The sequence below is a fragment of the Theropithecus gelada genome, chromosome 2, assembly GCF_003255815.1.
Source record: "Theropithecus gelada isolate Dixy chromosome 2, Tgel_1.0, whole genome shotgun sequence".
NCBI lineage: Eukaryota > Metazoa > Chordata > Mammalia > Primates > Cercopithecidae > Theropithecus > Theropithecus gelada.
Window position 1 is genome coordinate 87825000 of NC_037669.1, and position 13150 is coordinate 87838149.

The window sequence follows — 13150 nt, forward strand, 5'->3', positions numbered from 1 at the left end:
GACCCTACTACAACTTGGAAATGATGAGATTCGGGGCTGTTAGGAGGCAGCCCTTAGCTAGACTCAGATTTACCTCCTTACAGGGACCACCAGGCGAGAGACACTCAGGGCCGCAGAGAGGAAGGGAGGGGAGGTGGGTGAACGCCAGAGCCAGGCCATGCTCCCTCTTTCTCCTCCCTGGATTCATTTCCTGATTCATACCCCAAGGGGGTGGCACTGATTCCCTCTTCCATCCCTGCTCTTCCCGTTTCAGTGAGCCCAGAAGCAGCTCCCTACCCTGAGGTGGGCCCTGGTCAAGGAGGACTACTCCACAGTCCAGCTGGGCCACATCTAGATTGCCCATGGGTGGCATGGAGGCCAAGGCCAGGCATACAGTCTACCCAGGGAAGAAGCAAAGACTCAGCATTCCGGGGGGCTGGGGGCCCCTCCTGCCGCATCTAGGGTGCTCAAAGTGCCTGGGATGGGTTCCTATTGGTGACCTGCCCTGTTTGACAAGAGAGTGCTGGTGACTGGTGTGGGAATCCCCTTTCAGATCTGACTCCTGAGCTTCCACTGGGGTCCTGCACCTCTGCTCCCTGTCCCTCAACCATCTGTGGAAGCCCGGCTCACCTTCAGTGGGAGGTAGATAGGGAAGAGTGGGTCATGGCCCTGCTCGATGGTTTGGGGGTGCTGGGGGTCCAGGTGCCTAGGCATGAGCTTGTTGGAGTCGATGCCCTGGCTGAACAGCAACTGCTCAATGTCCAGGCTCAGGTACTGCTGTTTCCTCCTGGTCAAGGGCAGGGACGGGACCTCAGGATGGCTTGGCTTGAGTGATGTGGTTCCATGGGTGTCCACAAGGGCTTACGGGGTTGTGGGGACAGGGGTGTGGCCGAGAGACCCCTCTGGAGCCCTCCGCCCCTCTGAGACTCATCAGGAAGTCGTGTGGTGGCTGGGGCTGGTGTCCTGGGCTCCAATTGTCCTTCTGTCCTGCCCTGCAGTCCCATTCACTGACCTCAACACCACCTTCCCCAATTCCAAAACATGTAAATTGTTCCTATTAAGACACCAAAGGGCTAGAAGATTCGATCTAAACACTTGTGCACAGGTTCTGCTATGAGGATTGTCACCTGGTGATCTGCAGTTCCTCACCCCAAGACAGGTGGATGCCATCTCCCGGACAGTCTCCCCACAGCCCACCCAGCCGTACCTCTCGATCTCAATCTTGCGAGGACGCTGGCCTGGCAGCACCTGGAAAGGCACCTGCACCTTGGGCTCATAGGCCTGCAGCGGGAAGTCAGTCTGGGCGAGCAGCCGGGTGGTAGACCCAATGCACTGCTGCTCCACACGCTCCTGGAAGTCCTCAGGAACCTCGAAGGTTCCGACTGCAGGCAGAAGCAGGGGCAGGGGCTTTGGGGCTCAGGCCGGCACCCAACAACCAGCCTCCACCCCATAAAACAAATCATCTATCAGGCAGTATGCTTTGGAGTGTGGGAAGCTCAGAGCTTTCCAGTGGCTGGGAGAAAGGCATGGCACCAGGTGCCCTGGGGCTATGAGCCTGGAGGGATGGTGGCTTCCAGAAGGTCTGTCCTGGCCCTGCTCTCCCTGTCCAGAACCAGCATGCTTGACCACTCCTTTCCATACCACCCATGACTCCAGCACCAGGGGCCATTGCTCAAGCCAGGTGTTGAGTTCAACAAGGGCGAGGGTTACCACTAGACAGGAAGATGAAATGGGATGGGCTCCTCCCACACCTACTGCAGAGGCCCCCTCAGCATATTAGAGTCTGATATTCATTCCCTGAGGCTATTGCCAGCTTGAGGCATCCTGGATACTGTGGGTGGCTCCACCATTCTGGCCCTGCAGGACCCTCAAATCACAAAATGACTGCCCCTACTTAGATGAGCAGGGTATACAGAGGCTTTCATTCCACACCTGGGGGAAGGGGATTTGGTGGGGAGAGATCCATTGATAGGATGACCATCCATCTCAGTTTGCCCGCGACACCAGATGGTCAATGGAGAAGAAAGTCCCAGGCAAAGTGAGACCACAGAGGTGGGGAGAGGGGAGTGGACACTTGCTTCAGGAGGGGATGACCACATTTCCCAGGGCCTGGCTGCGCTCTGGGCAGTCTCCTGATGGTCCCCTCTATTTTCCGGTTGGAAGAAGGGTCCAGAGTCCCAGGGGCCCTGGTGACCCCTTCCTTGGGCCTTACTGCCTCCCTGGGACCAAGAGGTGGTCGTGCTACAGGAGGGCCCACCTTAGGAGTGGCATCTGGGGTCCCACAGAGGCCTCCAGAGGTGGGGCCTGGGCAGTGTCCAAGGCTCAGTGGAGCCTCCACTATTAGCTGGAGTCTGCTCTCACCAGGTTGCCAAGTAGTCAAGGGACCCCATCAAAAAGGCCCAGATCTCAGGGCTGCCAAGAAGGCTCTTTTCAGAGCCCTAATCACCAGTTCTTGAGGCTGCGTGACACCACTCCACCCCCAGGACCCACTCAGTGGCCAAGAAGGAGCCAGGGTGAAGAGACCCACACCTGGCCTCCAGACCCTGCTGTGTCCGTGCGCCGGGGTAGGCTACCCCAGCACTCGGGCAGCAGAGTGAATGTCCACAACTGGCTGCTGAGAGCCCTGACTGACACTACCCTGTGCCGCTGGGGCCTACTTTTTCTCATGTGGGCAGAGCTGCCATCTGCCGATCACCCCCTGCCCACCCTGCCATGAGTGGCAGGAGCACCATTCCCAATACCATCAGTGCTGAGATCTGTGGTTGGTAGCCATTTTCTGGGTCACGGATACTTGTGATACTGTTGGAAACAATAGGCCAGACCCTCAGGTAAGTGCACAAATGTACATGCTCATGGTGTTTTCTAAGGCCTGTGGGCTCCGAGAGGACTGGTCTGGACGGTGACAGCAAGGAGCCAGGTCTTTCCTGGGGGTGGGGTGGAGGGGTGGACAGGGGGAGCCACAGGGCATCTGGGCCTGATCCAAGGGGACATCCTGTCTGCCAGGGGAGAGGGGCAAACTCTGGCCAGGTGGGAGGCCACCTGTGCAGTTCCTCACCACCACTCAGGGCTTCTCCTGGAGCCCCTGTACTCCCCTCTGCCACTGGGGAAGGCCCCACACCCTGCAGATCTGTCCCAGTCCTCGCCACCCCAGCCATGCTCTGAGACTCTCCATGAGCCTGAGAGGAGAAGCCCCCTTTCCTCCTTCAGCAAGGATCTCCCAGGCATCTATCTGAGCCAGGCCCTGTTCTAGGTGCTGGGGCCACAGCAGGGAGCAACTCAGACAGTCCTGGCCTTTTCAGGGCCCACATTCCAGAGGAGGCAGAAAATACACCCATATGCCCTTCTGACCTCAGCCAGGGAAAGAAAGCTGTGGCTCTGACCCCCGGCAGCCCAGCCCAGCCCAGCTCAGCGTCAAGGTCACGGCTCCACTAACAGTAATGACTCGGCAGCTATGGCTGACTGAGCACTCACCATGAGTGGGCGCTTGTGAAGCACCCTGTTTCTTATTATCCCCACTCCACAGTTAAGGAAGCTGAGGCCCACAGCCAAGAAAAGGTTGTCTCCCTGAGGCCAAAAGCCTGCTTGGAAATACCTACTGGAACCCACTCACACAGCCCTCCTGAGCACTGACCTCTTGGGGTGAACTTGTCGAGGTCAGCCTGCCGCAGGAGGTTCTGGCTCATTCGGGGGCCACGACACACCTCCTGAAACCAAACCGCGGAGACCTGAGTATGTGTCAACATCCCAGGGACAGGCAGGACCCGGGAGGGACCCTGAGGCCAGGCGCCTCCCTTGAGGTCCACCAGGGAGCACTCCAGGAGCACAGGAGTGGGCAGAACCAGTGAGTACGCACAATTTCCCATTCAAAGGCCACAGTGGGCAACAAGTGTGGCCACCCAGGACATCCTGACCCCGCCCCATTCTGGTCCAGCCCAGCTCCCCTCCTTGCTCTGAGAACACTCCACAGTGCATCCCGGGGCTGAGCCATGAAGCAGATACTGCAAGGCCAGCAGGTATCTCTGAACATACCTCCTCTCCCAAGAGCCACTGGCACTGCAGGTGTAATGCATATCAGGGGGTCCTCGCCCTGTCTTTCTTGGCCCCTCCCTGGCCTAAAGCCTAAGACTGCCTGGGACATACAGGACTCTGAATTTTCTCCTTGTCATTCCCTCCCTCCCCTCTTTCCCCTGCCCCCAGCCTCCTCCCTCACATTCTAGCCTTCTTCACACAGCAGTGCCCTCTCTCAGGGACCCCAAGTCTTTGTACCTGTTGTCTCCCCTGCCTGGAACACGCTCCCAGGCCCCACTCTTACATCCTGTCTCTTAGATCTCAGCAGTATATCACCTCATCTGTGGAACTTCCCAACCAGAGCCAGGGGAGGGGGTCGTCCCTACCAAAGCCACTGCCCCATGACAACGACAATAGGGACATGGGCGTCTCATCCCTGCTGCATCTCCAGGGCTCCATCCAGGGCCTGGCACACAGCAGGAGCTCAGTAATGAGTTGTCGAATGAATGGACAGATGGATGGGTGGTGAGAAAAATGGATGGAAGAATGGATGAGGGCAGAATAGAGGGTAGATGGATAGAAAGACAGACGGATAGGTTGATAGACAGCTAAATGAACAGATGGACTGACTGATGGGGAGAAGGATGAAAGGATGGGTGAACGGAGCCCAGAGGAAGGGCTGAGGCTTGGTAGGGGATGGCTGCCATACTCACTCCAAGTTGATCCAAGGTTCCAGGGCTGAGGATGTCAGAGTAGTACCCACGCTGCTTCATCAGCGGGTACTTCTTATCACTGCCTGTCAGGGGTGACTTCCGGGGCTGCCCCAAGTCTGAGAGTGTGGGTGGGGCCGGGGGCAGGGATAAATGTGGGAGCTTGGGGTCAAGGGCTGGAGGATTCCCCAATCCATAGTCTGATCCTGGAAGAATCTTCTCCGGGTTATACTCTAGGCCCCTGTGGGTCCCCACTTGGACTCCAGGAGCACCGCTGCACTCTGGGCCTTGAGGGGTCCTTCCTGGGCTACAGCCTTTACTGTTAGGCTGCTCCATGCTGCTTCTCAGAGAGATGCCCCAGCCGAAGCTCCTAGGAGAAGATCCCAACGTCAGTCCGCCCTTGCCAGCCTCTGTCTCAGCCCCCAGACACATGGATGCCTAGATTGCCTGTCTGCCACAAGCCCCAGCCCATGACCCATGGGTAACAGAAGAGCAAGGAGGAGGGAGTGGTCTCCTCCTAATCTGGACAGGCATACAGTACCCCAAGTCCCACCAGGAGACAGTGGGGCCTGCCCTGGACACTGCATGTGAGAAATGAGCCTACCCAGAGTTAAGGCTGAGTGAGGGGAAGTACTGCAGATGCCCCCAACCCATGCATGTGACTGCACTTGTCCACCCTCTCCCCCATTTTATAGAGTAAGGCCTGGCTTCTCAGTAGTGGGAGATGGGGAGGGAGGCCCAGAGTTTGCTCACCCAGTAAATTTCCCTAAAATGACTTTCAGCCAGAAGCAACCCTAGCACCCCCAGCCTAGCCCTGCTAGACTTCCCTGCCTTTTCCCAGTGTGGTGCATGAGCCTCCCTAGCACCTGTGAGCGCTGGACCATGCCCTGCATCCCCTGTGTTTGCCCACTCTACTTCCTCCCATACCCCAGGAGCCAGAGGAATAAATGGCCTCCCCAGCAGGACCCCAATCCTGACCCTCCATAGGCCCACAGATCCCTCTACCAGCCACAAAATAGCATTCACCTACCCTGGCTCTCAGGGTCAGATCAGCTCAGGAAACGTATACCCTCCTGTCTTATGCAAGGGAGTAGCAGATGCCGCCGGGGTGCGTGCACATCCACCACCTGGAGGACAACGGTTTATAGAGTTTTTATTGTGGGAGGAGCAAGCCCTTGAAAAGCCAGTGTTGCTTTTGGCTACCTCAAAATTCATCACCATGGAGAATCCTTGGGCAGGAGTACATGACAAGAAATTGGACAAGGATATGGTGAAGAAGAGGTTTGTATATAATGCTAGTGCAAAAAATAAAAAGAGGGCCGGGCGCGGTGGCTCAAGCCTGTAATCCCAGCACTTTGGGAGGCCGAGACGGGCGGATCACGAGGTCAGGAGATCGAGACCATCCTGGCTAACACCGTGAAACCCCGTCTCTACTAAGAAATACAAAAAACTAGCCAGGCGAGGTGGCAGGTGCCTGTAGTCCCAGCTACTCCGGAGGCTGAGGCAGGAGAATGGCATAAACCCGGGAGGTGGATCTTGCAGTGAGCTGAGATCCGGCCACTGCACTCCAGCCTGGGCGACAGAGCGAGACTCCGCCTCAAAAAAAAAAAAAAGAGGGTCTACAATTATCTCAATAAAAATTGCAATTAGAAAAAAAGAGGCCGGGGCGGTGGCTCACTCCCATAATCCCAGCACTTTGGGAGGCCAAGGTGGGTGGATCACCTGAGATCAGGAGTTTGAGACCAGCCTGGCCAACATGGTGAAACCCCATCTCTACTAAAAATACAAAATTATCCAGGTGTGGTGGCACATGCCTCTAATCCCAGCTACTTGGGAGGCTGAGGCAGGAGAATCACTTGAACCCGGGAGGCAGAGGTTGCAGTAAGCTGAGATTGCGCCATTGCACCCCAACCTGGGTGACAAGAGCAAAACTCCATCTCAAAAACAAAACAAAACAAAACAAAAAAATGGCCAGGCTTGGTGGCTCATGCCTGTAATCCCAGCACTTTGGGAGGCTGATGTGGGCAGATCACTTGATGTCAGGAGTTCAAGACCAGCCTGGCCAACATGGCAAAACCCCATTTCTACTAAAAACACAAAAATTAGCTGGGTGTGGTGGTGCACACTTGTAATCCTAGCTACTCCAGAGGCTGAGGCAGGAGAATCATTTGAACCCTGGAGACAGAGGTTGCAGTGAGACAAGATCATGCCACTGCATTCCAGCCTAGGCGACAGAGCGAGCTTCTGTCTCAAAAAAGAAAAGAAAAGAAAAGAAATAAAAGGAAAGCATCTTAACCAAAGGAAATAGAGGCTTAGCCCAAGCAAGCCGCCCTTCCCTGGCCCCATCCCATTTTCCCATCCCTTCTGCACACTGAGACAAAGAGCCGAGAGCTTGAAGAACAGGGCACTCTTTTTGCTGGGTGTTTTGTACTAGTGCAGGCCTCCTGATGGATCGTGGCAGGGGGCCCTTGCCTGCACTGACCTGAGGAGTGGGGTGGATGGCCAGAGCTGTCTAGAGCAAAACTACCCAGCAGTGCTGAAGCAGCATTCAGCAGCTGAGTCCATTTCTAAGAAGGGGGTGATGAGTTGTCAGGGCACCTGAGGGCTGAAGAAGGGCAGATGGGGCTCTAGCAGGAAGCCCCAGACACTCAGCCCAAAGGCCGACCTGCCTCCAGCCAGTCTGGCCTGCCAGGCCTCCCCCAGCGGAACTCCGCTCCCTGAATCCAGTCTCTGGCGGCCAGCTGCCTCCCAGGGCAGGTGCTGAAGACAATGCCAAGTCTGGCCCACCTGTCTAACAGTCACCAGCCCTTCCTGGAGCACCCTAAAGAACAGAGGACCCCTTGGGGCTCAGCCTCATCATGCTGCAAACCCATAGATGTTTGTTTCATCTTTGAACAAAATCACCCGACAGAGCATGGCTTAGAGAGGCCAGGGTCCCAGATCCACAGGAGAACATTCCATTCCATGACTTCCTCAGCTCTCAGAGAGGCCTGAACATGCTTGGTTTGCTTTACTGGTGCATTATAAGGAGTTATAAGGATCTTTGGAGATAACAGATGTGCAAATGTCCAGGAAACTGCAGGGTTGCTGGGGGCAAAATGAATCCATAATGGGTGAACTTGCTGCCCCAGTAAACTGTTTCCCTCCATGCAAGCTGGCAGTGGGGGGATGCACCGAGGTGTGTCCCAAAGAAGGTGTGGGAGTGAGCTGCAAACTCAGAACCTGTTTCCCCTCCATCCCTCAGCCCTTCACAGTGGCTCCCTTCCAGCCCTGCCCCAACTCTGTGCACCTGTGCATTACCAGTATACTCAGGAGCTAGGACAGACAGAAAGAAAGACCTAGTCTGCCTCCTGCCGTGGCCTCATAGGTGACAGCAGTCTCTACCTGGGAATGAGTGTGACTGGCAGGGGGGAGAAGGACATGGCTCCCAGCAAGGCCTCTGCCTCTGGTCATTCTGGGCAGCTCCCCCTGTGTGTTGAAGGTAACTGGCCAGTGAGATGGCAGGCGTGGCCCTGGTGGGCACAGTGTTGGGAATGGTGACTGTTATTGGGGACTTAGACTTATTTTATGCATCATCTCATTTAAACTTCTAAGGTGGGAACTGAGAGTATCCTCATTTCTCAGAGGCAGGAAAACAAAGCTCAGAGAAGTGACCTGCTCAAGGTCACACAGCCAGCAAGAGCCACAGTTAAAATTTGAACCCAAGTTCTTCTTTCTCCCCACTCAGATCACCTGGGAGCCCTATTGGCCTGAGCCAGAGGAAGCTTCTGGTTGGATTCACTGACATTCAACCCCACTTGATTCAACCAGTAGCCAAGCACTTGGCTGAATAGACACAGATGAATAGGGGTATTCCAACCTCACAGCAGGTACCACTATTATTGCCAGTTTACAACTGAGGAAACTAGGGCCCGGGAAAGTAAAGAAACTTGCGAAGGTCACACAACCAAACACTGGCAGAACCAGAATGGAAACTGAGGTCTTCACCTCTGGCTGACTCAAAGGTCCATGTTCTAGCACCACAACAGTGTTCTCCAACTGGGTGCTGAGATTCTGCAAAGTGGGTGCCTGTGGGGAGCCACCTAAGCAGGAGGGCTTCTATGCCACCCACCCCTGATTCAATAAGGACCCTGCACCTTTATCCATTTCACACCCCGGGGTTCTGCATAAGCAGACAAATGGATCTGTGACTTTAAGGGATTTTGGAAGTATCTGCCCTTGGGGCTACCAGGCAAGCAACACCATGAATGGTTCTTGCTCCTCCAGGCTTGGGGTTCTCTCCACCATTTTGAAGCATTCACCTGATGCAAACTGCCCCCCACAACTGTGTCTTTCCCCTCCAGTGTATGTCTCCCTGTATTATATGCGCACATCTGTCTTTCCTGTCAGCTGCACAAGCATTTTCAAGTAACGTTGATCTCTGGAAACTTGGCACCTAGCACCTAGCATGAGACTGGCATGGGCTTGGCACACAGCTGGTGCCTAGAAAGTACTTGCTGAATGATTGTGTGAACAAATGAACTAATGCATGGGTGAAGTGGAGAAAAGAATGAAATTGACCTCTGTAACAACTCCGGTAGGGATCTGGAGAGGGGCTGGGTAGCTGATGGGACTTCCACATGCTCAGCATGGGGATGGGGACCAAAAACTGGTCTGGTAAGTACAGGACTTAACTGCAAGGCTGTTTAAAGTGCACTTCTAGGCCGGGCACAGTGGCTCACGCCTGTAATCCAAACATTTGGGAGGCCAAGGCGAGCGGATCACCTGAGGTCAGGAGTTTAAGACCAGATTGGCCAACAGGGTGAAACCCCGTCTCTACAAAAATACAAAAATTAGCCGGCATGATGGCGAGTGCCTGTAATCCCAGCTACTCGGGAGGCTGAGGCGGGAGAATCGCTTGAACCCGGGGGGCGGAGGTTACAGGGAGCCGAGATCGCGCCATTGCACTCCAACTTGGGCGACAGAGCGAGACTCCGTCTCAAAATTAATAAATAAAATAAAGTGCACCTCCCTTCTTTCCCCCTGGCCAAGGCTCAGCAACCAGACACCTGCGAGACCCCACCCCCCACCCCGTCCACTAGCCCTCCGCGCCTTTTCGAGGCCTCGCTGCCCGCGCTGGCCTCGCAACCCCTCCGCCTCACCTACCTACCGGCTCCACCGAGCAGTGCGAGGATGCGTCATCCCCGTCCCTAGGGAGGGACGCTAAGCCGTTGCTAAGGGGCGGGGCCATCCGGCACCGCAAGGCGGGAGCTTCCGTCCGCGAACCTCCCCAGCCTGAACCCACACCTACCCACCAACTCCAGGTCTCGGTTACTTCCGCCCAGGACGCTAGGACTGGGGTGTTCCAGCACATGCCCCGACCGGCAGGATTAGGGCCGGCCTGGGAGTGTCACTCTTCTAAGTTCCATTACCCACCCATCTTCCCTCCTGTGCCCTTTTAGAGTAAGCAGCGAAACAGCTAAATGCAGTGTGAAAACTTTGATTAATTCCTGATTTAAATACATATACATATGTAAATAACTTGGGGAGGAATAATTGGAGAAATTTACGAATTGGAAGTTGGCATTTAAGCCACAGCTGCGGGACAGCTGGTCAGGGCACTGAGGAAAAGGTGGGTTCTGGTTCTCCTGGGGCTTGGCTCACACAGCCACACCCTCCCCATTGCACGGTGACTCCACTCTGGCCGCCGCCTCCACTGGGCAGAAGTTGCGCCCGACCCCCGCTTGGCTCAGGTGCCCACCCTCTGATGCCCCTCATCTGCTCTCAGGACCTGGCATGGGTTCAGGTTTTCACCCTCCTGCCCTATTCTGAATATTGAGTTATTGTTAATTTTCTTAGATGTGGTAATGCTACTGTGGTTGTATCAGACTATCCTTAGTTGATGTGGCCTGAAGTGTTTCAAGAAACACATCAGAATGTCCGCTACAAATTCCTTTCAAATGGTTCAGCAAAAATTATATATAGGTAAGCATAGCTAGATAAAAAGAGAAAGAGGAGATAAAGTAAAAGTGGTGCAATGTAACAATTAGAGAATCTGATGGTCACAGATGTCCACTGTACCAGGCTTCCGATTTTTTCTGTAAGGGAAAGAAGTGGTTCACAAACCAAATGAACCAAAAGAAAAAGATTATCTCATCTGACCTGAGAACCCCTGCCCAGAGCCTTCTCAAAACTGGCCCCATTTCATAGATGGGGAAACAGACTTGGTGAGACATTTAATGTTGGGGGAAGTCATAGGCCCTGATGTTGAATTTTACTTGGCATTTTAGTCGTGCTGGCTTGATGCCAGGCCTATTGCTGGGCACTAAGTGTCTGGAACTGAACTGGACCCTATCCCCACCATAAATTATATTGAGTGGGAAAGATGGAGAGGCCAGGCCATGAGGAACCCAGAGGCAGGGTGTAAGCTCTGCCTGGAGACAGCAGTTCAGCCCTTGCACAGGCTTCTGCTTCCTCTGTCTAGAACCTGTCTCCATTCACTCCCACGTCTGGCGGACTCCTACTTATCCTTCAAGACCTGATGCTGGTGCAACCTTTCCTGAATCCAAACCGTGGTTTTATTTTTCTTGTTGGCATTCACACAGTAGGTACTCGGTGATCACTGCAGAAGGAAGGAAGGAGCATGACGGGAACTGGAGGCAAGGTGTCCACAGCTCTTAGAAGGGACAGGGACCCCATCATCCTGTTTAGGGCAGTCTGGCTGCTCAGTGGGTCTGGGTATATGCTGGGTACCCCCCCTTGGCCTGTAGAGAGGCACCTGCTTCCCTGCTTTTGCCTGGTACTTCCCACACTGGGTACAGCTGTCCAAAAAGCTGCAGCATCCATCCGGGTTGCCACGGCAACATCAGCCTATGGTGGGACGTCAGGAATGAGAGGGGCAGAAAGCTAATCCTGGAAAGTTGCCAGGCAACACAGTGGGCTGGTGACACCACAGGGGCTGTGGCTGCTGGACAGATGGACAGGCCACAGCTGAAAGGGTCCACTCTCAGGAGGCCCAGCTCACAGAACCACTCACTGCCTACCATGTGATGGTCACTGCTGTTTCTCCCAACTGGAGAATGGACTTGAGGGGTGGGGGCCAAAGGGAGCTGGTTTTGCCAGCAGCCCTGCCAGCTCCACTTCACCCCTCTTCAAGGGCATGCTGTGGCCTCCCTCCTCCCTGGCAGGAGACCATGAGTCAGTCCCTGTTCTTCTGGGTCTCAGGGGCTACCCTCTAATGCTCTGTCTTCTCCCATGGCTGGGCAAGGGTTCAGGCTTTGGCCTTCCTGCCCTGTCCTGAAGGCTACCATACTTACCTTGCTCCCTGGGAAAGGAGCAAGGGGCTGAGCCATGACCCACTGGACTTCTGCCCCTCTTGTGATGGGAGGGCCATCTTTTAACCTGAATAAGCTGGAAGACAGGTCAGCCTTACTCTTGTTGAAACAGGCGGACTGGGTTTCTACAAGAGTTGGGGAGTCACTGCCCATCTCTTGCTCAGAGCCCCCTTGCTGAGGACTCTGGTGGCCTGGAAGCTGGGGGATTGGGGCAGATGGGCTGCTTAGGAGGCCCTGGCCCAGAGCCATGCCTTTCCAGCATGGGGTCTGAGGGCATGGCAGGTCTGCACGCCCCCTCCCCTGTGTCTCCTTGCTGGCTGAGACGGGAGCAATGCTTCACTGACTGCAGAGATGAAAGCCCCTTGTGAATGGGCAGCAGAATGGGCCCTTCATGTGGCTGGCCAGCCAGAACGGAAGGTGACAGGCATCCAGACTGCATGGCTGAGCTACCCGCTCCCCACCTGCCCCCAGCCTGCCTCTTGGGCCCCCAGGATCTTCCTCTGATTTTCTAGGCCAGGGGCTCTGAGCTATGCCAAGAGAAAGTGAGTTGCAGGCATGGGGGGGTGTCAGAGAAGGGACTCGGTGAGGTCTAGGATTCACCACCTCCCCAGGCCTCCCTGACATAAGCCTCCCTGCCATTGCTTAGCTGCCCTCAGCAGTTCTGATCAGCATAATCATTTCTTTGATGAATAAAAATGGAGACAAATTAATTCTCCTTTGATCCACATGATCACCTTGACAGACAAGACCTTGAAAGCCCAGAGCTCAAAGAAGAAGGAGTAGAATAGAGTTTCTCGGGGGCTGGAGGACTGGAGACCACTGGTCCATGAACAGACAGTCTTCATCCATCACAGCCCCCACCTAATCCCGTGCCCACCTTTACTCCTGTGCAACCTCCCTGCCAGAGCCTCCTCCTTCTTTGTTTTTCTATGATCTTCCATCCCATCTTGGGTTACTTCTCAGGACGCCCTCCCTGAGTGCCTTGGCCAACAGAACACACATGCTCCTCAGGGCCCCAGAGGACCATGGTCAGTACCACTTGGTAGATGGTCACTGCCGAGTCCCTCACCGGACGGTGGGCTTGAGCTGTGGGTTGGTGACATCACAGGGGATGTGGCTGCTGGATAGATGGACAGGCCA

At 55.0% G+C, this 13150-nt stretch overlaps 1 protein-coding gene across 1 annotated transcript in view; it reads right to left on the minus strand.

Moving 5' to 3' along the window:
- The window catches only part of DNAH1 (dynein axonemal heavy chain 1), an 85014-nt gene extending 75137 nt beyond the window's left edge, over positions 1 to 9877 (minus strand). The window contains exons 1-6 of the mRNA XM_025375515.1: positions 9847 to 9877; positions 5728 to 5824; positions 4701 to 5067; positions 3611 to 3683; positions 1187 to 1361; positions 610 to 766 (exon numbers count right to left, since the gene is read on the minus strand). Of these exons, the coding sequence (XP_025231300.1) occupies positions 610 to 766; positions 1187 to 1361; positions 3611 to 3683; positions 4701 to 5033 (738 nt within the window). The 5' untranslated portion in view covers positions 5034 to 5067; positions 5728 to 5824; positions 9847 to 9877. The remainder of the gene's footprint in view (positions 1 to 609; positions 767 to 1186; positions 1362 to 3610; positions 3684 to 4700; positions 5068 to 5727; positions 5825 to 9846) is intronic.
- Between the last annotated feature and the right edge of the window lie 3273 nt (positions 9878 to 13150).